The following is a 25,608-nucleotide window of genomic DNA, read 5'->3' as shown; positions in this document are numbered from 1 at the left end:
GAACAGGGGTGGAAAGGGAACTGGGAGATAGGGTTGATGAAAGGATATTAGGATGGTTTGGACACATGGGAAGAATGAGTGAAGAAAGATTAGTAAAAGAAGTGTGGAAAGCAGAGGTGGAAGGAGTGAATATGAGGGGGCATCCTAGGATGAGATATGGATGGGGTGAAAAGGGCATTACAAAAAAGAGGAATGTCTGTGGAGGAAGGACAGGAGAGGACAGAAGATAGGGGTGAATGGAGAGGGGTTGTGTATAGATGATGCTGTGATGCATGAGGTGGAGTGGTTGGGGGGATGGGGGGTGAGGAAGTATGTATGAGAAAAAAATTTGACGCAGCCCGAAGGGATTTCTCCCCATCTTCTCCTTTTCTGCATGAGGAGACAGAGAGGGGGAGGTCACCGAATTTATGAAGCGGCCTTGCTGTGGATGTGCTGTGTCTAGCGTCACTGCTTCTGACCCAGGGCAGTGGACAGGATGCAGGGATGACCTGTCATCTAGGAGGTGCCAAGATAAGAGGGAGGGAGGAGGGTGGAGGGGAGTGGAATATATAGGAAATGAAATGGGTAGGAGTGGTTTCTATGCCTTTTTCTTTTTGCCTACCCCCCATGTAGGGAAAAAAGCCTTTGGTATATGTATGTATGCATGTTGTTTCCAATTTTATATTCACCAGATATTCTATTTTTGCTTTTTCTAAATTCCATTATGCTACATTTATTAATGTTAAAGTTCATTATACATCTCTGACTCCATTCCCATATTTTGTCCGGGACTTCTTATAGCGATCTGCAATCTTCTTCTGTGCTTACTCTCTTGAGTAATTTGGCAATGTCAGAAAAGAAGTTCATGTAACACTTCACTCCCTCATCCATACCATTTATATATATGGCAAACATTAAAGGAGCCAATACAGAGCCTTGCAGGATGCCACTTATCACATCTTCCCAGTTCGAATTTTTGTCTAAGTATTACTCTCATTTTTCTCCCACTTAAGAAATCCTTCATCCATTCCAGTAGCTTACCTTGTATTCCTCCTATTATTTCAATTTTCCTTATTAACTTTTTATGTGGTACTTTGTCAAATGCCTTCTGCAAGTCCAAGAAGGCACAATCTGCCCAGCCATCTCTTTCTTGTATTATCTCAATTAATCTCAAGTAAAAGCATATTAAGTTTGTGGTACATGATCTTCCACTTCTAAAGCCAAATTATATAGGGTTTGATATTTTATTCTCTTCCAAGTGTTTGATCCATTTGTTTCTGATAACTTTTTGCATATTTTTGCTACTGTGCTTGTAAGGGATACTGGTCTGATGTTTGTAGGATCTTCTTTGTTTCCTCCTTTATGTATTGACACTATGTTTGCATCTTTCCAATCTTGCAGAACTTTTTCTTCTTTGAGTGAAAAGTCTATTATCATGAATAATTTGTCTGTCAGTTCGTCTATACACTCTTTCAGTATCCAATTTGCAATTCCATCTGGTCCATGCAATTTCCTAACATCTAGGTTTTTTTATTTGGTCTCTTATTTCTTTCTGTATTACCTTTATTTCTTTCATTTTAGGGGGTCTTTCTTGTTGTCCATCTTCCCAAATTTGTGAGCTCTCAGTTGTAAAAACAGACCTGAAATATCTGATCATAACTTCTGCCATTTCTGTGTTATCTATATATTCTTTATCTCCTTCACACAGTTTTACAATTTTGTGTTTATCCATTAATTTATCATTTACATATCTGTAAAAGAGTTTAGGTTGATCCTTACATTTGTCTATAATATCTTTTTCATAATTTCTTTTTTCTTTCCTGCACATATTCACATATTCATTCCTAAGTTTTATATATGTTTACCATTTGGATGTTTTTTGTCTCTTTTCCATCTTTTCCAGGCTTTGTCTCTTCTGTCTCGCCTCACTACACCTTTTGTTATACCAACACTATATAAATCTCTTTTTCTTTGGTACATATTTATCAATTCCTTCCTTGTACTTTTCTCTGAATATGTTCCATTTGTCTTCCATCTTTGTTTCCTCTTTGGAGAATTTTTCCCAGTTTGTGTTTTGGAATTTTTTTTCTTAGTTTTGCAAAATCCATTTTGTTGTACATTAATCTTCCTTCTCTATGTTTATCATTCCTTCTTACATTATTTTGTTCTTTTAATTCAAATTCTATTAGTATATGGTCACTCTTTCCAGTTGGTGTTTTATACTCCGTTTTGTTCATGATGTCTGGTTCAGAAGTTAATATTAAGTCTAGTTTCGATGGTTCCTCATTGTTTCTATATCTAGTATTTTCCTTAACCCATTGTGTTAAGGTGTATTCAATGGTCATATCCAGTAGAATGTTGCTCCAAAGTTCTCTCCCTTTTACTATCATATCTTTCCAAATTATATCTTTTGCATTAAAATCAGCCATAATTACTATGTTACCACCCTCTTTCAGTAACTCATTTAGCACATTCATTGTTTCTTCCAGTAATTTAGTTATCACTATCAGACCAAGCCTGAATTTTTGGTGGTACATACATTGCTACAAATTTTCTGCTTTTCATATTTTTGTTTACAATTTTGATCATGATTAATTCTACATTGCCTTGGCCTTCATTAATCTTTGCCTCATTTAGACCCTTTTTGGTCAATATCATGAAACCTCCTCCTTGCTTGTCTGTTTTATTTTTCACCCAGTGGTTGTATAGACTTTGTCCCACTATACTTGTTTTGTCTCCACAATTCCCATGTCAGGTTTCTCCACTTCTAGATAGTTGTTTAGTTCATTTATTCTAGAGATCATACCATCGATATTTGTGTATGCCACTTTTAGTTTAATTTTTTTTTTTTTTTTTTTTTTTTTTTTTTCTTCTTTTTTAAGTTTCCCTTTTTGTGATGTACCATTTTTTTTTTAGTCTCAAGTCCAGTACTCTCCAAAAAAACTCATTTTTTCGGTCTCTGTTCTTTTCTCATTTCTATCATTGGCTTCAGTTCTGAGAGCCTTGTTTTTCTCTTCATCTCTCATTTTCTTTTTTATCCATATATGTTTGAATTTCTCACTGTATGGTAATTTAACCGCTTTTGATGATACCTCCTCAGCTATCATTTGAGTCCTTAGTTTTATTTTCAGAGGTCTATGTTGTTTTTCTTTTGAATATTTGCCTATCTTGTGAATTTTGTCAATTTCTTTGTCAAAATTTTGCCCTTCATCCTGTATTTTTTTCAGAACCGCCGTAGCTATTTCCTTTTCCTTCTTTTCTCTCTGGTATTTATACATATGTTTTTCCTGGATACCATGGACCACAATGCATTTACCTTTGTCAACTGTATCTCTCACCCAATTTTCCTTTTCTTTAATTACTTTCATAACTGTTTCTTTTGTATTTTCCTCCATCTGCTTTTGTACTATTTCTCTAAAAGATATTTTTTTTATTTTCCTGTTCTTGTTTCCATTGATTTTTTATTTCAATGAGGTCTGTTTCTTTAATTGACTCTTCCACCTTTCCAGTCACTACCTGTAATTGCTCTTTGACCTTTTTCAGTTCTTCATTTTTATTTTTGTCCTCATTTTTCATTTTTTCATTTTCTCTTTTTAGGATATCAATTTTGCTTTTTAGGTCACTTAATTCTCCAATTGTTTGCTCATTACTCTTATACATAGTAATCAATTCCCCAAGTACAGCTCAGTAGTCAAATTTTAAATCTATGATTTCTTCCAATAATTTGTTTACTTCACAATTTCTTAATGCATTGCTATATTCAACTTCTCTATAACTAAGCTTTTACCTATTTCTCCTAGATTTCTTTGAAAACCTGAAAAACTGTTGTTCTCCCACCTTTGGTTTGTCCTTGGAGTATCAATTAAGCATGTTTTTTTAGGGATGACATCTCTAGGTGATTCCACCTTACTTATATCCAGGCCTCTCTTCATTGGTTCGTTTAACCCCTTCGATACAATGACGCCTACTTAGGCGTCATGAGGAGCAAGTGGGTACGCAAGGATGCTGATGTCGGCGTCTTGATTATATTGTAGTTGTACCTGTGTGACCCCCATACTCTGTAAACTGGTTCCATCATATTGTCTATGGTTATCAAAATTCACGGGTGAAAGAGAACGAGCAATACAGCGGTAACTTTATTTTTTATAATGCGAGTATTATGACGCAACATTGCACGTCTGGCAGCTAATGCTGCCCGCGAGATTTTGGTCTGTATTGAAAGTTTTTTTTCTATATTGTGCCTATTATATTTATTTCAAGAACTGGATTTTACCTTATCGGTCACATGAGAAACATAGCCTACACATCCCACACAATAAGAACTAGTTTCCTTCATGTCACAAGTTCATCCATTGGTCATTAGCTGTTGGTCGTAACCAATCATTTGTTTGTGTCGGGTTTCAAAGCTTCTTAACTGACCTGATGCTGTGGCCAGCTGAGTGTAAATAGATGAGTCAGAGTAAAGCAGCCAAAAGCTTCAATTGGGTTTTTTCAATCTCTACTTCTACAACTGGGAAGAGAGATGTGGGTTTTTGTAAGTGCATATGGGCCTGGTAGTGAGAAGAGTGTAGAGTAGTGGTTCCCAAACTTTTTCAGCTTGTTACCTAATTTAAAATGCCACATTGAGCATGTTACCCCTATCACAAAATGCTGTCAACATTGATATACGAGGGGTGATCAAAAAGTAATGACAGTGATACCATATATTTTCACGGTACAGAGGTAAATCCAAATAGTGGCCTACATTCCTTCAAAGTACTCCCCTCCTGCCTCTATGCAACGTTCCATCCTCTTTCGCCACTTCATGAAGCACTCACGGTACTCAGAAGCCGATATACCTCGAAGCCAAGAATTCCTCAACTAGCTACAAGCATGCAACTCCATCCATCCTACTGATGTTTTCAGCAATAGTTATTAGATATGCACAAGTGTTCATGCACGATGTCATGTGTGCTCCCATAACTGACACCGAGCTCCAAGGATAAGAATCGAAGAATAACAGTTGGATCTTCGTCAATGATGGCTCGCGCACGGACCGTCGTTGCTTCGGTCACGGATGTCCGAGGGCGGCCAGGACGATGATCATCTTCTAGCTGCAATTTTCCGGCTGCGAAAGCTCGAATCCAGCGGGAAACAATTTCCAGTGATGGAGTACACTCGGGAAAAACTTGCAACAATTCCTCTCTGATCTCCGTTGCTTTTTTCCCAAGTTTCCACCTTGTGAAGGTGTAGAATCTGCAGCCTTCTTTCGAAAAATCCATGTTTCCAGTTAGAGAGGCAAACCAACAATGATGCAATCGCACAGCGCAATGATAAAATGTAAGCTAGACAAACAGCGACAAGCTCAAACATGTAACAACAGGCAACACTTGCTGCCCCTTGCTCCCCGCCCCCCCAACACTTATAGTCTCTCAGCTACGAGTCCGACTGTCATTACTTTGTGATCACCCCTCGTATATATAGCTAAATCAAAACACTAGAGACATTTTCATTTATCTATTGTATTTGAACATTGTGCATATCTAATAACTATTGCTGAAAACATCAGTAGGATGGATGGAGTTGCATGCTTGAAGCTAGTTGAGGAATTCTTGGCTTCGTGGTTGGAAGTGCCAGCCTGGCATCATTTGCACACTTAGATATATATTTCTTCTTTTCTAATACTGTATATTAGTTTTTAATGTTTAATGTTATTCTGTTTAACTTTACTACTTTATTATAATAGGTTTAGTTTACAACTTTACATTTTAGTACTAAGTTAACATTAATCCTAATGCCAGGTACAGCAATGTTTTCTTGATTTTCAGAATTCATAACTTTTTTCTGTTATCCCACCATTACCCCTGACAAATTGTTAAATTACCCCTAAGGGGTAACTTACCCCCAGTTTGGAAACCACTGGTGTAGAGGAAAGATAGGCTTTTTTGGATAGATTTAAATGAGTGCATAGAGGGTTTAGGGAGAAATGTCAATGTAGTGGTATTGGGAGATCTCGATGCTAGGGTAGGAGATGAACCAATAGATGGAATGGTTGGGAAGTGTGGAGTTCCAGGAAAAAATTGTAGTGGAGAGATGATGGTGGAGATGTATCTAGAAAGAGAGTTGATGATAGCAAATAACAAATACAGTGTTTAGGAAGAAAGTCAAGCATAAGTACAGATGGGAGAGAGTTGTGGATGGAAGGGTGGTAGATAGGGCTTTAATGGTCTATATAGTGGTAACCAGAAGAAGGGTAGGAAGAGTTTTGGATGTACATGTTCTAAGGGGAGTGAGTGGGAGAATATCAGATTATTTTTGGTGGAAGGTAAGTTGAGAGTGGAGGATAGATGGAGAAAGAATAAGGACAAAATGTAGGAAGGTTCCTAGAGCAAACTGCTTAAATGAGAAAGAAAAGGAGTAGTAAAAGAAACTGAGAGAAGAGTGGGAGTGAATGATAAAGTAGAACTAGGAGTGGAGGAGGAATGAGATGTTTCAAGGAGGGAGTCAAAAGGTGTGCAAAGATGGTGTGTAGAACAAGGGGGATGGGAGGAAATTAGGATGAAGGGTAGTGAGTGGTGGGATCATGAAGCAAAGAAGGTTGTAGAAGAGAAGCAACCATTCACAGATTGGTTACAAAATAGGATCAGAGAATAATATAAGAGGTACAAGGAAAAGAGTAGAGAAGTAAAGCATAAGATAAAGGAGGCAAAGAGGAGAGCAGATGTGAAATGGGGTAAGAGTATGACAGAAGATTTTGAAAATAATAAAAAGATGTTTTGGAAGGAAATTAAGAGAGAAAGGGATGAATCAGGTAGAGAAGAAAAGGTAAAAGGTGCAGATGGAGAAATGGTAATGGAAGAGACAGTAGTAAGAGGAAGATGGGCAGAGTATTTTAGGGAGTTGCTAAGTGTGACGGAGGATAGGGAGGGGAAGATAGTTGCAGTGGGAAGAGTGTTAAGAAAATGACAGTGACAAATGAGAAAAACAGAGGAGAAATAAGAAAAGATGAGGTGAAAGCTGTTATTAACCACTTCCATATGGTGACGCCTACGTAGGCATCATGAGGAGCAAGTGGGTACGCGATGATGCCGTCGGCGTCTTGATTATATTTATTGTAGTCATACCTGCGTGACCCTCATTCTCTCTAAACTGGCTTCATCATATTTTCTATGGTTATCAAAATTCACAGGTGAAAGAGAACGAGCGATTGAGCAGTGACTTTATTTTTTATAATGCGATTATTATGACGCAACATCGCATGTCTGGCAGCTAATGCTGCCAGACATGCGATGTGCCCCGGAGTGAAGAGGTTAAAATGATGAGAGCAGGTAAAGCAACTGGGTTAGATGGGTGTCATGAAGAGTGTCTGAAAAAGGGAGGTACAGTAATGGTGGACTGGCTGGTTAGGTTGTTTGACCACTTCAGTACGAGTCAAATTCGTGTGTGCAGCATCAGCTGCCATATGAACAATGCATCACACAACTAGCATTATAAAACATAAAGTCACTGCTGTATTACTCATTCTCTTTTACTCTGAGTAATAATAAACACAGAAAATGTGATCAAATCAGTTCACAGAATCTGGGGGTAACTCATGTACAACTACAAAAAAATATATATAATCAAGACGCTGACACTGGCATCCTCATGTACCCACTCGCACCTCATGACACCTATGCAGGTGTCATTGTACCAAAGTGGTTAACTACTTCATTACGACTCAAATTCTTGTGAGCAGCATCGGCTGCTGTATATAATTTGCATCACACTACTCACATTATAAGATATGAAGTCACGGCTATATTACTTGTAAGTGAAGAGATAGGTAAACATGTAGTGGAGTGGAAGGAGGTTTCCTCAAGGATAATGTGGATGAAGGTGAAACTGGGAAAGGAGATGTGGGTTTTTGTAAGTGCATATGGGCCTGGCAGTGAGAAGAGTGTAGAAGAAAGGGAGGCCTTTTGGATAGATTTAAATGAGTGCATAGAGGATTTAGGGAGAAATGTCAATGTAATAGTACTGGGAGACCTTAATGCTAGGGTAGGAAATGATCCAATTGATGGAGTGGTTGGGAAATGTGGAGTTCCAGGAAAGAATCGTAGTGGAGAGTTGATGGTGGAAATGTGTCTAGAGAGTTGATGATAGCAAATACAGTGTTTCGGAAGAAAGTCAAGCATAAGTACACATGGGAGAGGGTGGTGGATGGAAAGGTGGTAGATAGAGCATTAACCACTTCAATACGGGACTTAAATCTCGCGGGCAGCAGCCAATGCCAGCCGTATGACGTAACGAAATAATATTCGCATCATAAAATATAGTCACCGCTTATATCGATCGTTCTCTCTTTCACCCGCGAATTTTGAAAACCACAGAGAATGGGATTCAGGGCGCATTTGGGAGAATGTAAAAACACAGGGGCGACTACAATAAATGTAATCAAGTCGCCGATATGGCAGCGTCGCGAATCCACTTGCTCCTCATGACGCCTATGTGTGCGGCACCGTATGGAAGGGGTTAATGGATTATGTAGTGGTAAATAGGATTATGATAGGATGTACATGTGCTAAGGCGAGAGGGTGGAGGAATATCAAATAATTTATTGGTGGAAGGTAAGTTGAGAGTGGAGGATAGATGGAGAAAGAGGAAAGGGACAAAAGGTAGGGAGGTGCTTAGAGTGAACTCCTCAAATGAAAAGGAAAAGGAGAAGGAGTACAAGAAGAAGCTGAAGGAGGAGTGGGAGGGAGTGAAGGATAGAGTAGAGCTAGGAGTGGAGGAGGAATGGGGATGGTTCAAGGAGGGAGTCACAAGTGTGCAAGGATGGTGTGTGGAACAAGAAGGACAGGAGGAAATAGAAGGAAGGGTAGTGAATGGTGGGATGAGGAAACAAAGAATGTTGTAGAAGAGAAGAAGCGAGCTTTCACAGATTGGTTACAAAATAAGACGAGGGAGTCATATGAGAGGTACAAAGAAAAGAAAAGAGAAGTAAAGCAAAAGGTAAAGGAGGCAAAGAGGAGAGTAGATGTGAAATGGGATAAAAGTATGACAGAAAATTTTGAAAGTAATAAAAAGATGTTTTGGAAAGAAATTAAGAGAGGAAGAGGAGGCAAATCAAATAGAGAAGAAAAGGTAAAAGGTGCAGATGGAGAGATGATAATGGAAGAGAAGGCAGTAAGGGGAAGATGGGCTGAATATTATAGGGAGTTGCTAAATGTGAAGGAGGATAGGGAGGGAAAGATAGCTGCAGTGGGGAATTCTAAGAAAATGACTGTGACGAGTGAGGAAAATGGAGGAGAAATAAGGAAGGATTAAGTGAAGGCAGTTGTTAAGATGATGAAAGCAGGTAAGGCACCTGATCTGGATGGATGCCATGTAGAATGTCTAAAAAAAAGGAGGTACAGTGATGGTGGACTGGCTGGTGAGATTATTTAATGTTTGCTGGAGAGAGGGTAGAGTACCGGAGAACTGGAGGAGTGTCTGTATAGTTCCACTTTACAAGGGAAAAGGGGACAAGTGTGAATGTAGTAGTTTCAGAGGGATTAGCTTGTTAAGTGTAGTTGGGAAGGCTTATGGGAGGATCTTGATTGAGAGGATTAGGAGAGGAACAGAGGGAGTAATTGGTGAGGAACAGTGTGGATTTAAGACAGGTAGAGGTTGTGTAGATCAGATTTTTGTGGTAAGACAGATATGTGAGAAAGCTATAGGAAAGGGGAAGGATGATTTTTGGACTTTTATGGATCTGGAAAAGGCTTACGATAGGGTAGACAGAAAGGCACTGTGGGAGGTTATGCAGATATATGGGATAGGAGGAAAGCTAGGAGCTGTCAAGAGTTTTTATGAGAGTAGTAGGGCATGAGTCAGGATTAGAAATGGAGAGAGTGAGTGGTTCAAGTTAAAGGTGGGACTTCGTCAAGGATGCGTTATGTCGCCCTGGCTGTTCAACTTATACATGGATGGGGTAGTGCGAGAGGTAAATGCAAGGGTAGTGGGTCAGGGATTGGAGATGGTTAAAGAAAATGGAGAAAAGTGGGAGGTGAGCCAGCTGTTGTTTGCGGACGACACTGCGCTTGTGGCAGGATCGGAGGAGGGATTGAGGAAGTTGGTGACAGAGTTTGGGAGAGTGTGTGATAGAAGAAAGCTAAAGATAAATGTGGGTAAAAGTAAGGTGATGAGATGTACAAGGGGTGAAAGTGGCAGTAGACTGGAAGTGAGCATTAAGGGAGAGCAACTGGAGGAAGTGGATAGTTTTAGATACTTGGGTGCAAATGTGGCAGGAAAAGGTGGAGTGAAGGTGGAGAAGCGAGTAAATGCCTTGGTGGATTAAAAAGTGTAATGAGGAATAGACATTTGGGAATGGATGCTAAGAGGAGACTATATTAAGGAGTGATTGTGCCAACAGCACTGTATGGAGCAGAAACATGGAACATAAGAGAGGAAGAGAGAAGGAGTTTGAATGTGTTTGAGATGAGATGTCTGAGAAGTATGATGGGGGTTACTAGGCTAGATAGAGTGAGAAATGAGGAGATGAAGAGGAGAACAGGAGTGGAAAAAGAGCTGGGAGATAGGGTTGATGAAAGAGTATTAGGATGGTTTGGACACATGGAAAGAATGAGTGAAGAAAGACTAGTAAAAGAGGTATGGAAGGCAGATGTGGAGGGAGTGAACATGAGGGGACGTCCTAGGATGAGGTGGATGGATGGGGTGAAGGGGGCTTTGGGGAAGAGGGGAATGTCTGTTGAGGAAGGACGGGAGAGGACAGAAGACAAGGGTGAATGGAGAATGGTTGTATATGGATGATGATGTGATGCATGAGGTGGAATGGGAGGAGGGATTGGGGGTGAGGTAGTATGATTTGTGAGCAAAATTTGACACAGCCCGAAGGGATTTCTCCCCGTCTTCTCCTTTTATGCATGGGGGGATGGAGAGGGGGGTCGCTGATTTAATGAAGCGACCTTGCTGTGGATGTGCTGTGTCTTGCGACACTGCTTCTGACCCAGGGCAGTGGACAAGGTGCAGGGATGACCCGTCATCCAGGAGGTGCTAAGATGAGAGGGAGGGTGGAAGGGTGTGGAGTGTATTCAGGGATGGAATGGGTGGGAATGATTTTATGCCTTTTCCTTTTTGGCTACCTCCCTTGTAAAGGGGAAAAAGCCTTGGTATATGTATGTATGTAGTAGAGCCTATGATAAAATTAGAAATGGAGAGTGAGTGGTTTTAGGTAAAGGTGGGGCCTCACCAGGGATGTGTTATGTTGCCTTGGCTGTTCAATTTATATATGGATGGGGTGGTTTGAGAGGCAAACACAAAGATAATGGGCTGGGGGTTGGAGAGGGTTAAAAAAAATGGAGAAAAATGGGAGATAAGCCAGTTGTTGTTTGCTGATAACACTGTGCTTGTAGCAGGATCAGTGGAGGGATTAAGGAAGTTAGTGATGGAGTTTGGGAAGGTGTGAAAGAAGGAAATTGAAGATAATTATGGGTAAAAATAATGTGATGAGATGTACTAGGGGAGAAGATGGCAGGAAATTGGAAGCGAGTATTAAGGGAGAGAGACTGGAGGAAGTGGATAGCTTTAGATACTTGAATGTGAATATAGCAGGGAAGGGAGTTGAGGTGGAGGTAGAATGTAGGTTGAGAGAAGCCAGTGAATGCCTTGGTGGATTAAAAAGTGTAATGAGAGATAGACATTTGGGAATGGATGCTGAGAGGAGATTGTATGAAGGAGTGAGTGTGCCAACAGCACTGTATGGGCCAGAAACATGGAACATAAGAGGGGAAGAGAGGGTTTAAATGTGTTTTAGATGAAGTACCTGAGAAATATGGTAAGGGCCATTAGGTTGAATAGAGTGAGAAACGAGGAGGTGAGGAGGGGAGTGGGGATGGAAAGGGAATTGGGAGATAGAGTTAATGAAGGAGTATTAGGATGATTAGGTCAATTAGAAAGAATGAATGAAGAAAGATTAGTAAAAGAGGTGTGGAAGGCAGAGGTGGAGGGAGTGAACATGAGGGGGATACCAAGGATGAGATGGATGGATGGGTTAAAAGGGGGAATGTCTATTGAAGGAAGGGAAATGACAGAAGATATGGTTGAGTGGAGATTGGTTGTGTATGGGTGATGCTGTGATGCATGGGAGTGAGTGGGGGATGGGGGTGAGGGAGTATGTGTGAAAGATATTTTGATGCAGCCTGAAGGGATTTCTCCCCATCTTCCCCTTTTCTGTATGAGGGAATGGAGAGGAGGGGTCACCAATTGTGTGAAGTGGCCTTGCTGTGGATGTTCTATGTCTTGCTACATTTCTTTTAACCCAGGGCAGTGGATGAGATGCAGTGATGGCCTGTCATCCAGGAGAAGCCAAGAAAAGAGGGAGGGGGGGTGAATAGGAGTGGAGTATGTGGGGATGAAATGGGTGGGAGTGGATTATGCCTTTGACTTTGGGTACCTCCCTTGTAAGGAGGAGGAAGCCATTGGAAAATGTATGTATGCTAATGAAACAAAATTAATTTTATTTATTTTGTTTTAATTTATTTTAATGAAATTTGTGACAGTAGCAGTAATGAATAATATTTCTTTACAATAATTGGTTTCAGTTTTCTTACCAAGATTATGCAAGTTGGCCCTTGAAAATCGAAGTGGGGAAGAGGTCTGGGTGGCCATGCTGGAGGCCTACTCAAGCCTCACCTGCTGTGATCCCCCACCACATGTGATAGCCCATTTTGTCCTGCCACCTCTTACACAGGTGAGATACTCCCCTTCCCTCTCTCTTTCCCTCTCACTCTCTCTCTCTCTCTCTCTCTCTCTCTCTCTCTCTCTCTCTCTCTCTCTCTCTCTCTCTCCATCTCTCCCTCTCTCTCTCTCCCCATTCTCTTTCTCACTCTGTTTCTGTTGTGTATTATTTTTACTGTTTTCATGTACTTATTTGAGTATGTAAGTTTTCTTGTTTATTGACACTAAATATACTGTAAAACTTTTACAGTATTACTTTTCAGAAACCTATAAATGAATTGCATGTTCTAAGTGTTTGTACTCATGTTTTCATACTTGGAAAAAGATTATTAAAGGGACTTCTTTTTTCATTATTTTTTTATCTTTCTTTTTTTGTCTTTATAGCTTCAGAAAATATTAGGACCCATAACTTTTGAGCACATGGAAACAATTACTCAACTTATTAAAGAGTTCTCACGTCGGGCACAAGCATCACAGGCTGACAGGTGAGTCTGGTTTTAGTTACCAGTGCCTAAAATATTGAACACACATTATGTAGTCAATACTGCAATATGGGGCACAGTATTGAAGAAAGGAAATGTGGTTAAGGCCATGGTAAATATTTAGTTTTAATTTTGTAATTTTATTTTATTTTAGTAATTTATTTATTTATAATAAATTTTCTTTTCACAAATGCTAGATGATTATGGTCAACCAAGGGAAAGACCCCAGTCTGAACAGGTCATCAATTAACTGAGATCCTGATCAGGCTTGTTCTACCCCTTGCCAGGATAAAGCCACCTTGTGTTCAGCACAAAATTGTGCAATACACTAGAATAATAAAATTGTAAAGGAAGTAGCCAAGAATCAGCATGTAGCTATAGTTCACCCTGTCTGGTGCAGTGAGTAGTGTATCAGCCATTCTGATGAGAGGTTGAGATGTCAAGACTAGTTTGGGACAACTCATTCCATGTGTGATTGCAGTCATTGTAGAGTAAGCAGTTTAGGTTAGGGTTAGGATAACCTGGTTGATACTTTTATGAGAGCCAAAAAGGGGACTGAAATTGCTTATAATGGTGCATTTGACTTTGGTATTTTGTATATACATACATATACCAAGGCTTTTTCCCCCTTACAAGGGAGGTAGCCAAAAAGGAAAAGGCATAAAATCATTCCCACCCATTCCATCCCTGAATACACTCCACACCCCTCCACCCTCCTTCTTATCTTAGCACCTCCTGGATGACGGGTCATCCCTGCACCTTGTCCACTGCCCTGGGTCAGAAGCAGTGTCGCAAGACACAGCTTCTGACCCAGGGCAGAAAGGAAATCTGGTGTAAGGCTTGAAATAGGATTGGTCCACCAGGGCCGCAGTGGACCAATGCAATGTCAAAAATTGAAATACCCTTAACCTCTTCAATATGAGTCAAATTCTTCCAGGCAGCATCAGATGCCTGATGTACGATGATGCATCACAATACTCATATTATAAGATATAAAGTCACAGTTGTATTACTTGATCTCTTTCACTCTGAATATTAATAACCATAGAAAATATGATCATATTGAAGGGGTTAAGAGGGTGAATTTTTGTGCCATTTGAATGTGCCACCTATTATCATAGCATTGTGGGCAGAGCTAATCACCCCATCAGAAACCAACATGTTCAGCTATTGTCTTGCCACTGTGGGGGGAGATTTGAACTGCAAGTGTCCCATGTGTCCTTGTCTCTTGACTCCCACTACCGCTTCTTCAAACCCCCAGTGTTGTAGGAAACCATTGTCCAGGTTGTAGCCCTAATGAAAACAGTCATACAACGAAGGAAATAGCTGAATAGGTTGGTGCATGTTCATGAAGTGTCAGATGCTGGGTTGCCAAGTTTCATTGGGAGGGTGGCCTCTCCATTCCCATTCAGAAAAAGAGGCCTGGAAAGGCACTGAAGACCAGTAAAAAGAGCCAGACAATTGTAAAATGACTGGTTGAGTCTAATCCATGAGTGACTGCAAGGAAAATCAAGGAGAGTAACCCTGAACTGTATATATATTGGCACTGTATTGCCATTTTTCCAGTCTCCTGGTAGTTTTCCTTTGAGTGAGCATTCAATTATTTTGTATATTTTTGTTAGTTCGTCTATACATTCCTTCTGTATACAGTTTGTAACTCCATCCCGGCCATGTGACTTGTTAACGTCAAGCTTTGATATTTGATTCCATATTTCATTCTGAGTAATATTTAATTTCTTCATTGGAGGAAATCTTACTTCAATTCTTTGATCACAGTTTTGTAGATTTTTTTCCTCTTTGGTGAATATAGATTTGAAATGTTTGTTCATAATATCTGCCATTTCTATATCTTCTGTGTATTCTCTGTTACCTTGACGTAATTTAAGTATTTCCTTTTCCCATATGTACCATTTCCTCAGTCTCAAGTCCATCACTCTCCCCAAAAAACTCCTTCCTTTCATTTTCTATTCTTTTCTCGTTCTTTTCCTAAGCTTCCTCTTTAAGTGTGTTTTCCTTTTCTTTTTCTTCATCACTCAATTCCTTTTTTATCCCTAGATTTTTGTAGTTTTTACTTTTTGCTAGTTTTCCTATGTTTATTAATATTTCTTCTGCTATCCTCTGTGAAGGAGTGCTTGTGCCGACAGCACTGTATGGGGCAGAAATATGGAACATAAGAGAGGAAGAGAGGAGTTTGAACACGTTTGAGATGAGGTGTCTGAGAAGTATGATAGTGGTTACTAGGCTGGATAGAGTGAGAAATGAGGAGGTGAGGAGCAGAACGGGGGTGGAAAGGGAGTTGGGAGATAGGGTTGATGAAAGAGTATTGGGATTGTTTGGATACATGGAAAGAATGAGTGAAGAAAGACTAGGAAAAGAACGGTGGAAGGAGTGAACATGAGGGGTCGACCTAGGATGAGATGGATGGATGGGGTAAAAAGGGCTTTGAGAAAGAGGGGAATGTCTGTTGAGGAAGGATGGGAGAGGACAGAAGACAGGGGTGAATGAAGAATGGTTGTATATGGATGATGCTGTGATTGTATGAGGTGGAATGGGTAGGGGATGGGGTGGGGGGGTAAGGGAGTATGTGTGAAAAATAATTTGACCCAGTCCAAAGGGATTTCTCACTGTCTTCTTTTCTGCATGAGGGGATGGAGAGGGGGGTCACCAGTTTAATGAAGTGGCCTTGCTGTGGATGTGCTGTGTCTTGTGACACTGCTTCTGACCCAGGGCAGGTGGCAAGATGCAGGGATGACCTGTCATCCAGGAGGGGCCAAGATAAGAGGGTGGAGGGGAGTGGAGTGTGATGGGGATGGAATGGGTGGGAGTAGTTTTTATGCTTTTGTTTTTTTGCTACCTCCCTTGTAAGGGGGGAAAAAAGCCTTTGGTATATTTACCTAGTTGTATTTTACGGGATGAGAGCTATGCTCATAGTGACCTGTTTTCGTATCTCTCCACATCCAGTTTATTCTTAAAATTGTGTATAGATTTGGCACTCACTGTTTCTCCATTTAGTTTGTTCCAGACATCAATCACTATGTGGGAAGCTATTCTTTTTCAGGTCTCTTCTGTAACTGTCCTTCTTTAGCTTCTTTTTGTGTCCTCTTGTTTCTCTTCTGTCCCAGTTTAATAAGTCATCTCTATTGAGAATTTCCATCCCTTTCATAATTCTGTAAATGGTCAACAAATCACCTATCTTTTCTCTGTTCCAGTGTTGATAAATGTAATTTCTCCAGTCTTTGTTTGTATGTCCGATTTGACAGTGTAGGTGCCATTTTTGTTGCTGCTCTTTGGATTCCTTCTTGTTTTCTTATGTTCTTTTTTGTGCTAGGTGCCCAGTGTTGCAGCATATTCTTATCAATGTAACCACTATTTTTTTAACTATCTCCTCATCCATGTAGTCGAAGGCCACTTTCATTGATCTTAACCCCTTCCATACGGTGCCGCACACGTAGGCGTCATGAGGAGCAAGTGGATTCGCGATGCTGCCATATCGGCGTCTTGATTATATTTATTGTAGTCGCCCCTGTGTTTTTACATTCTCCCAAATGCGCCCTGAATCCCATTCTCTGTGGTTTTCAAAATTCGCGGGTGAAAGAGAGAATGATCGATATAAGCCGTGACTATATTTTATGATGCGAGTATTATTACGACACGTCATACGGCTGGCATTGGCTGCTGCCCGCGAGATTTAAGTCCCGTACTGAAGTGGTTAATAAGTTAAAAGTCTCTCCAAATAATTTATTGATATGTTTATCAGGTGACAAGTCACTTGAGATGATTACTTCCAGGTCCCTTTCTGAATAGACTTTTTTGACTTCCTTGTTTCCAATTTTATATTCACCCACTACTCTATTTTTGCTTTTTCTAAATTCTATTATGCTACATTTCTTAATGTTGAAGTTCATCTCACATCTCTGACTCCATTCCCATATTTTGTCTAGGTCTTCTTGTAGCGATCTGCAATCTTCTTCTGTTCTTACTTAGTAATTTGGCATCGTCAGCAAAGAAGTTCATGTAACAATTTACTCCCTCATCCATATCATTTATATATATGGCAAACATTAAAGGAGCCAATACAGAGCCTTGTGGGATGCCACTCTTCACATCTTCCCAGTTCAAATTTTTGTCTCTAAGTACCACTCTCATTTTTCTCCCAATTAAGAAATCCTTCATCCATTCCAGCAGCTTACCTTGCATTCCTCCTATTATTTAAATTTTTCTTATTAATTTTTTATGTGGTACTTTGTCAAATGCCATCTGCAAGTCCAAGAAGGTGCAATCTACCCAGCCATCTCTCTTGTATTATCTCAATTAATCTCGAGTAAAAGCAAATTAGGTTTGTGGTACATGATCTTCCACTTCTAAAGCCAAATTGTTTAGGGTTTACTATTGTATTTTCTTCCAAGTGTTTGGTCCATTTGTTTCTGTTGACTTTTTCGCATATTTTTGCTACTGTGCTTGTAAGGGATACCGGTTTGAAGTTTGTAGGATCTTCCCTATTTCTTCCTTTATATATTGATACTATGTTTGCATCTTTTCAACCTTGAATCTTGCAGTACCTCTCCTTCTTTGAGTGAGATGTCTATTATTTAGTATAATTTGTCTATACACTCTTTCAGTATCCAGTTTGCAATTCCATCTGGTCCATGCAATTTCCTAACATCTAGGTTTTTTTATTTGGTCTCTTATTTCTTTTTGTGTTACCTTTGTTTCTTTCATTTTGGGTGATCTTTCTTGTTGTCCATCTTCCCAAAATTGTGAGCTCTCAATTGTAAAAACAGACCTGCAATATCTGATCATAACTTCTGCTATTTCTGTGTCATTTATATATTCTTTATATCCTTTACGCAGTTTCACTATTTCATGTTTTTCCTTTAGGTTTTCATTTCACGATCACGAATCCCTTAACCCCCGGGGTCGTAGGGGCACTGCATCGATGAACAATTCACCAGTGACCTCCATCTTTCACGGTCGTGGGCAAGGGCCTGGGTCTCTGCAAAGTTCTTCCCTGTCCATTCTGTGATATTGTCTACCCACTTCTTCCTCTGCCTGCCTCGTCTCCTCTTCCCCTGAACTGTCCCTTGGAGGATGGTTTTTGATAGTCCACTGGACCGTGTCACATGTCCATACCACTTCAGCTTTCTCCTCTTCACTGTGGTCAGGTCTTCATAGTGCTTCACATGCTGTGAGATCGTCTTGCACACATCTTCGTTTGTGATGTGATCTGTGTATGAGATGCCAAGGAGTCTTTTGAAACACCTCATTTCCATTGCCTGGATCTTTCTCTGCAGTTCTACTGTCAGTGTCCATGTCTCACATGCATACAGGAAGATGGACAGGACTAATGCATGGAGTAGCTTCAGAGTTTAGGTTGATCCTTACATTTGTCTATAATATCTTTTTCATAATTTCTTTTTACTTTCCTGCGTATATTCACATATTTGTTCCTAAGTTTTACATATGTTTGCCATTTGGATGTTATTTTGTCTTTTTGTCCATTTTTTCCAGGCTTTGTCTCTACTGTCTCTAGCCTCACTACACCTTTTGTTATACCAACACTTTATAGAAATCTCTTTTTGTTTCTTTTTTTGTACATATTTTTCAATTCCTTCCTTGTACTTTTCTTTGAATATGTTCCATTTGTCTTCCATCTTTGTTTCCTCTTTCGATAATTTATCCCAGTTTGTGTTTTGGAATTTTTTTCTTAGTTTTACAAAATCCATTTTGTTGTACATTAATCTTCCTTCTCTATGTTTATCATTCCCTCCTACATTTTGTTCTTTTAATTCGAACTCTATTAGTATATGGTCACTCTTTCCAATTGGTGTTTTGTACTCCATTTTGTTCACAATATCTGGTTCAGAAGTTAATATTAAGTCTAGTTTCAACAGTTCCTCATTGTTTCTATATCTAGTATTTTCCTTAACCCATTGTGTTAGGGTGTATTCGATGGTCATATCTAATAGAATGTTGCTCCAAAGTTCTCCCCCTTTTACTATAATTTCTTCCCAGATTATATCCTTTGCATTAAAATTGCCCATGGTAACCATGTTTCCACCCTCTTTCAGTAACTCATTTAGCACATTCATGGTTTCTTCCAATAATTTAGAATGTTTGCTATCCATACAAGCGTGTGTTTTTTGGTGGTACATACATTGCTAAAATTTTCTGCTTTTCATATTTTTGTTTACAATTTTGATCATAATTAATTCTACATTGCCTTGGCTTTCATTAATCTTTGTCACATTTAGACCATTTTTGGTCAATATCATGACACCTCCATGCTTGTCTGTTATATTTTTCACCCAGTGGTTGTATAGACTTGTCCCACTATGCTTGTTGATAGAGATCCTTTCAGTTTTGTCTCTACAATTCCAATAATGTCAGGTTTTTCTATTTCTAGATAGTCATTTAGTTCATTGATTCCAGAGATCATGCCATCGATATTTGTGTATGCCACTTTTAGTTTCATATTTTCTTTTCTTTTTTGGTTTAAGTTTCCATTTTTTTATGTACCATTTTTTTCAGTCTCAAGTCCAGCACTCTCCATTTTTTTTTTTTTTTTTTTTTTTTTCTTTTCTCATTTCTATCATTGGCTTCAATTCTGAGAGCTTTGTCTTTCTCTTTTTCTTCATCACTCATTTCCTTTTTTATCCATATATGTTTTAATTTCTCACTGTTTGCCAATTTAACCACTTTTAATAATACCTTCTCAGCTATCATTTGAGTTCTCAGTTTTATTTTCAGAGGTCTTTGTTTTTTTTCTTTTGAATATTTGCCTATTCTGTGGATTTCGTCAATTTCATTATCAAAATTTTGCCCTTCATCCTGTATTTCTTTCAAAATTTCCTTAGCTATTTCCTTCTCCTTTTCTCTCTGGTATCTATACATATCATGTTTTTCCTGGATACCATGGACCACAATGCACTTACCTTTGTCAACTGTATCTCTCACCCAATTTTCCTTTTCTTTAATTACTTTCATAACTGTTTCTTTTGTCCTCCATCTGCTTTTATAATATTTCTCTAAAAGATATTTTTTTATTTTCCTGTGCTTGTTCCCATTGATTTTGTATTTCAATGAGGTCTGTTTCTTTGACTCTTCCACCTTTCCAGTCACTACTACTAATTGATCTTTGACCTTTTTCAGTTCTTCATTTTTATTTTTGTCCTCATTCTTCATTCTTTTGTTTTCTCTTTTTAGGATTTCAATTTTGCTTTTTAGGTCACTTATTTCTTTAATCATTTGCCCATTACTCTTATGCAAAGTAATCAATTCCCTAAGTACAGCTCAGTAATCCAATTTCAAATCTATGATTTCTTCCATTAAGTCATTTACTTCATGATTTCTTAATGCATTACTATATCTAATTTCTCTATCTATAAGCTTTTACCTATTTCACCTGGATTTCTTTGAAACCCTGAATTTTTTTTATTTTCCCACCTTTGGTTTTTCCTTGGAGTATCTATCAAACAATGTCTTTTGGGGATGACACCTCTTGGACTTTCCACCATGCTTATACCCAGTCCTCTTTTTGTTGGTTTATTTATTTTTCTTTCGTCTCTTTCTTTCCATTTTGCCAAAACTATACTTTTTCAAGAACTGGATTTCTTTTACTGGTCACCCGAGAAACACAGCTTACCCATACCATACAATAACAACTGGTTTCCTTCGTGTTTGGTGACAAAACCACTAGATATGCGCTCAATCAATACACCCAAAACTCTGATTTCTAACAATGGGACTGAATTCAACAATGAGATTCTTTTGCACATTGGTAATTACTAACAAATAAAAAAAAATGCAATACTACTGCTTATCACCCTAGTTCAGATGGCTTAGTTGAACTCCAGAATAGAAAGATTCTCAGTGTTCTTCGACACCTTGCTTCTGGTCTTCACCCTTCTTGGGATGAACATGTCCCCTTGATTCAAGCCTGCATAAATAGTTCCATTAACAGGTCAACATTGGAATCACCTCAGTTTGTCATTTTTGGCTCTGACAAAAGGCTCCCATATGACCTTGTTTCAGAATTACCTACCATTTACAATTTCAATGATTATGTCAAGGTCAAAGTAACAAATTTCAGTAATCTTTTCAAAAGAATCCATAATACTCTTGCATCTACCTAAGGATGAAGTGGTCTATTTGCATAACAAGTCAGCTAGAGCTTGTACTTTTGGGTTTGGAGACATTGTTTACACCCTCAACCATACCCCTACCTCAAAGCTCTCCCCAAAATTCTCTGGACCCAGCCGTATCATTGGACATAAGTCAAAGAATAAAGTCAAAGCTCTCAGGGTACATGATCTTACAGAGACCGTCTTGCACAAAGATCATATCAAAAGAGTCCCCCGTGGCCTCAACATAGAGACTGTCCCTTCACAAGCTCACACTACCCCTGCAAAAGAGGACCAGCACCAATCCTCTCCACCAAAACCTCTTATCCCCCACCCCCGTCATAATCTTCAAAATCGAGTGACAACTTCATAAGAGTATATTTTGCCTAGGTGAATGGAAATAATATCTACTTCTGCATGTTCATACAATTAAGTCAATTTTATTTTAATCATGAGTATTTCCCAATACCACCATTGTTCCAACATTATGTATTTACCTAGTTGTATTTTGCCGGAGAAGAGCTATGCTCGTAGGGACCCACAGTTGTATCTTTTCTCATCCAGTTCTTTCTTAAAGTTGTGTATAGTTTTAGCACTCACTGTTTTGTCTTTCAATTTATTCCATGTATCTATCACTCTATGTGGAAAGCTATGCTTTTTCAGATCTCTCCCGTAACTGTCCTTCTTAATTTTTTCTTGTGTCCCCTTGTATTTCTTCTGTCCCATTTAAGTGGATCATCCCTGTCAAGGATCTCCCTCCCTCTCATAATTCTATATATGGATACCAAATCGCCTCTTTCTCTTCTCTGCTCCAGAGTTAATAAGTTTAGTTTGTCCAATCTGTTCATATGTCAATATGCTAAGTGTTGGTGCTATCTTTGTGCTCTTTGAATTCTTTATAATTTTTTTTTTTTTTTTTTTTTTTTTTTTTTTTTTTTCTGGGTGCCCATATGCTTTTTCCAAATTCCATTATACTACATTTTTTAATGTTAAAATTCACTTCATTTTTTTACTCCAATTCCAGACTTTGTCCAGATCTCCCTGAAATATTTCAAACTTGTTCGTTACTCTCTTCAATAGTTTTGCATCATCTGCAAAGAAGTTTATGTAGCATTTAATTCCTTCATCCATGTCATTTATATAAATAACAAACATTATCGGAGCCAACACAGAGCCTTGGGGCACTTATGTCTACCCATTTTGAATTCTTTTCTCTAAGTATCACTCTCATTTTTCTTCCTTTCAAGAAGTCTTTCATCCATTCCAATAATTTTCCTTGTATTTCACCTATTACTTCAATTTTTCTTAGTAGTTATTTGTGTGGTACTTTGTCGAAAACCTTTTGTAGGTCCAGGAAGGCACAATCTGCCCAGCCATCTCTTTCTTGTATTATGTCTAGCAATCTTGAGTAAAAGCATATTAAGTTTGTAGTACATGATCTTCCACTTCTAAATCCAAATTGATGATGATGATGATATGGTTTAACGTCACAAACTCCCCCTATCGGAAGGCTAGGACGGTGCCCCTCACAGAGGGCTTTGTAGCGAGGAATTTAATGAACCATGCCCTTGGTTTAACTTCGCTGGTGGCAGGATTCGAACCGCCATCCCCTCGACCTTCGCCGCAAGTAATGACGCCCTAATCCGCTCAGCCAGCGAGCTTCCTAAATCCAAATTGGTTGGGGTTTAATATTTTGTTCTCTTCCAAGTGTTTAGTCCATTTGTTTTTAAAAACTCTTTTGTATATTTTTGCAATTATGCTTGTAAGGGGCACTGGTCTATAATTTGCTGGATTTTCTTTATTTCCTCCCTTATATATTGGTTGTAGAAGAGAAGAAGCGAGCTTTCACAGATCAGTTACAAAATAGGACAAGGGAGTCATATTTGAGGTACAAAGAAAAGAAAAGTAAAGCACAAGGTAAAGGAGGCAAAGAGGAGAGCAGATGTGAAATGGGGTAAGAGTATGACAGAAAATTTTGAAAGTAATAAAAAGATGTTTTGGAAAGAAATAAAAGAGAGGAAGAGGAGGTGAATCAAGTAGAGAAGAAAAGGTAAAAGGTGTAGATGGAGAGTTGATAATGGAAGAGAAGGTAGTAAGGAGAAGATGGGCAGAATATTTTAGGGAGTTGCATAACCACTTCCATACGGTGACGCCTACATAGGCGTCATGAGGAGCAAGTGGGTATGCGATGATGCCGACGTCGGCGTCTTGATTATATTTATTGTAGTCGTACCTACGTAACCTCCATTCTCTCTAAACTGGCTTCATCATTTTTTCTATGGTTATCAAAATTCATGGGTGAAAGAGAACGAATGATTGAGCACTGATTTTATTTTTTATAATGCGATTATTATGACGCAACATCGCACGTCGGGCAGCTAATGCTGCCTGACGTACGATGTGCCCCGGAGTGAAGAGGTTAATGTGAAGGAGGATAGGGAGGGAAGGATAGTTGCAGTGGGAAATGCTAAGAAAATGACCGTGATGAGTGAGGAAAATGGAGGAGAGATAAGGAAGGATGAAGTGAAGGCAGTTGTTAAGATGATGAAAGCAGGTAAGGCACCTGGTCTGGATAGATGCCATGTAGAATGTCTAAAAAAAGGAGGTACAGTGATGGTGGACTGGCTGGTGAGGTTATTTAATGTTTGCTGGAGAGAGGGTAGAGTGCCGGAGGACTGGAGGAGTGCCTGTATAGTTCCACTTTACAAGGGAAAAGGGGACAATTGTGAGTGTAGTAGTTTCAGAGGGATTAGCTTGTTAAGTGTAGTTAGGAAGGGTTATGGGAGGATCTTGATTGAGAGGATTAGGAGAGGAACAGAGGGAGTAATTAGGGAGTAAATGGTGAAGAACAGTGTGGATTTAGGATGGGTAGAGGTTGTGTAGATCAGATTTTTGTGGTAAGACAGGTATGCGAGAAAGCTATAGGAAAGGGGAAGGATGTTTTTTGGGCTTTTATGGATCTGGAAAAGGCTTACAACAGGATAGACAGGAAGGCACTATGGGAGGATTTGCGGATATACGGGATAGGAGGAAAGCTTCTAGGAGCTGTCAAGAGTTTTTACGAGAGTAGTAGAGCATGTGTCAGGATAAGAAATGGAGAGAGTGAGTGGTTCGAGATAAAGGTGGGACTTCGTCAGGGATGCATTATGTCGCCCTGGCTATTCAACTTGTACATGGATGGGGTGGTGCGAGAGATAAATGCAAGGGTGGTGGGTCAGGGATTGGAGATGGTTAAAGAAAATGGAGAAAAGTGGGAGGTGAGCCAGCTGTTGTTTGTGGATGACACTGCGCTTGTGGCAGGATCGGAGGAGGGATTGAGGAAGTTGGTGACAGAGTTTGGGAGAGTGTATGATAGAAGAAAGCTGAAGATAAATGTGGGTAAAAGTAAGGTGATGAGATGTACAAGGGGTGAAAGTGGCAGCAGACTGGAAGTGAGCATAAAGGGAGAGCGACTGGAGGAAGTGGATAGTTTTAGATACTTGGGTGCAAATATGGCAGGAAAAGGTGGAGTGGAGGTAGAGGTAGAATGTAGATTGAGAGAAGCGAGTAAATGCCTTGGTGGATTAAAAAGTGTAATGAGGAATAGACATTTGGGAATGGATGCTAAGAGGAGACTATATGAAGGAGTGATTCTGCCAACAGCACTGTATGGAGCAGAAACATGGATCATAAGAGAAGAAGAGAGAAGGAGTTTGAATGTGTTTGGGATGAGGTGTCTGAGAAGTATGATGGGGGTTACTAGGCTAGATAGAGTGAGAAATGAGGAGGTGAGGAGGAGAACAGGGGTGGAAAGGGAGTTGGGAGATAGGGTTGATGAAAGAGTATTAGGATGGTTTGGACACATGGAAAAAATGAGTGAAGAAAGACTGGTAAAAGAGGTATGGAAGGCAGAGGTGGAGGGAGTGAACATTAGGGGACGTCCTAGGATGACATGGATGGTTGGGGTGAAGGGGGCTTTGGGAAAGAGGGGAATGTCTGTTGAGGAAGGACGGGAGAGGACAGAAGACGGGTGAATGAAGAATGGTTGTTTATGGATGATGTGATGCATGAGGTGGAATGGGTGGGGGGATGGGGGTGAGGGAGTATGTGTGAGCAAAATTTGATGCAGCCCAAAGGGATTTCTTCCTGTTTTCTCCTTTTATGCATGGGGGGACAGAGAGGGGGGGTCACCAATTTAATGAAATGGCCTTGCTGTGGATGTGCTGTGTCTTGTGACACTGCTTCTGACCCAGGGCAATGGACAAGGTGCAGGGATGACCCATCATCGAGGAGGTGCTAAGATGGGAGGGAGGGTGGAGGGGAGTGGAGTGTATTTAGGGATGGAATGG

At 39.6% G+C, this 25,608-nt stretch overlaps 1 protein-coding gene across 1 annotated transcript in view; it reads left to right on the top strand.

Annotated features, from left to right (window-relative positions):
• LOC143034652 (RAB11-binding protein RELCH homolog) overlaps positions 1-25,608 on the top strand; it is an 87,732-nt gene that overhangs the window by 48,319 nt on the left and 13,805 nt on the right. Inside the window, exons 10-11 of the mRNA XM_076201009.1 lie at positions 12,543-12,691; positions 13,063-13,163. Of these exons, the coding sequence (XP_076057124.1) occupies positions 12,543-12,691; positions 13,063-13,163 (250 nt within the window). The remainder of the gene's footprint in view (positions 1-12,542; positions 12,692-13,062; positions 13,164-25,608) is intronic.

Source organism: Oratosquilla oratoria, chromosome 17 (genome assembly GCF_046742065.1).
Source record: "Oratosquilla oratoria isolate Oo_2021 chromosome 17, ASM4674206v1, whole genome shotgun sequence".
NCBI classification, from domain to species: Eukaryota; Metazoa; Arthropoda; class Malacostraca; order Stomatopoda; family Squillidae; genus Oratosquilla; species Oratosquilla oratoria.
The sequence above is the reverse complement of the archived record's forward strand: the minus strand, read 5'-3'. Positions and strand labels throughout refer to the sequence as shown.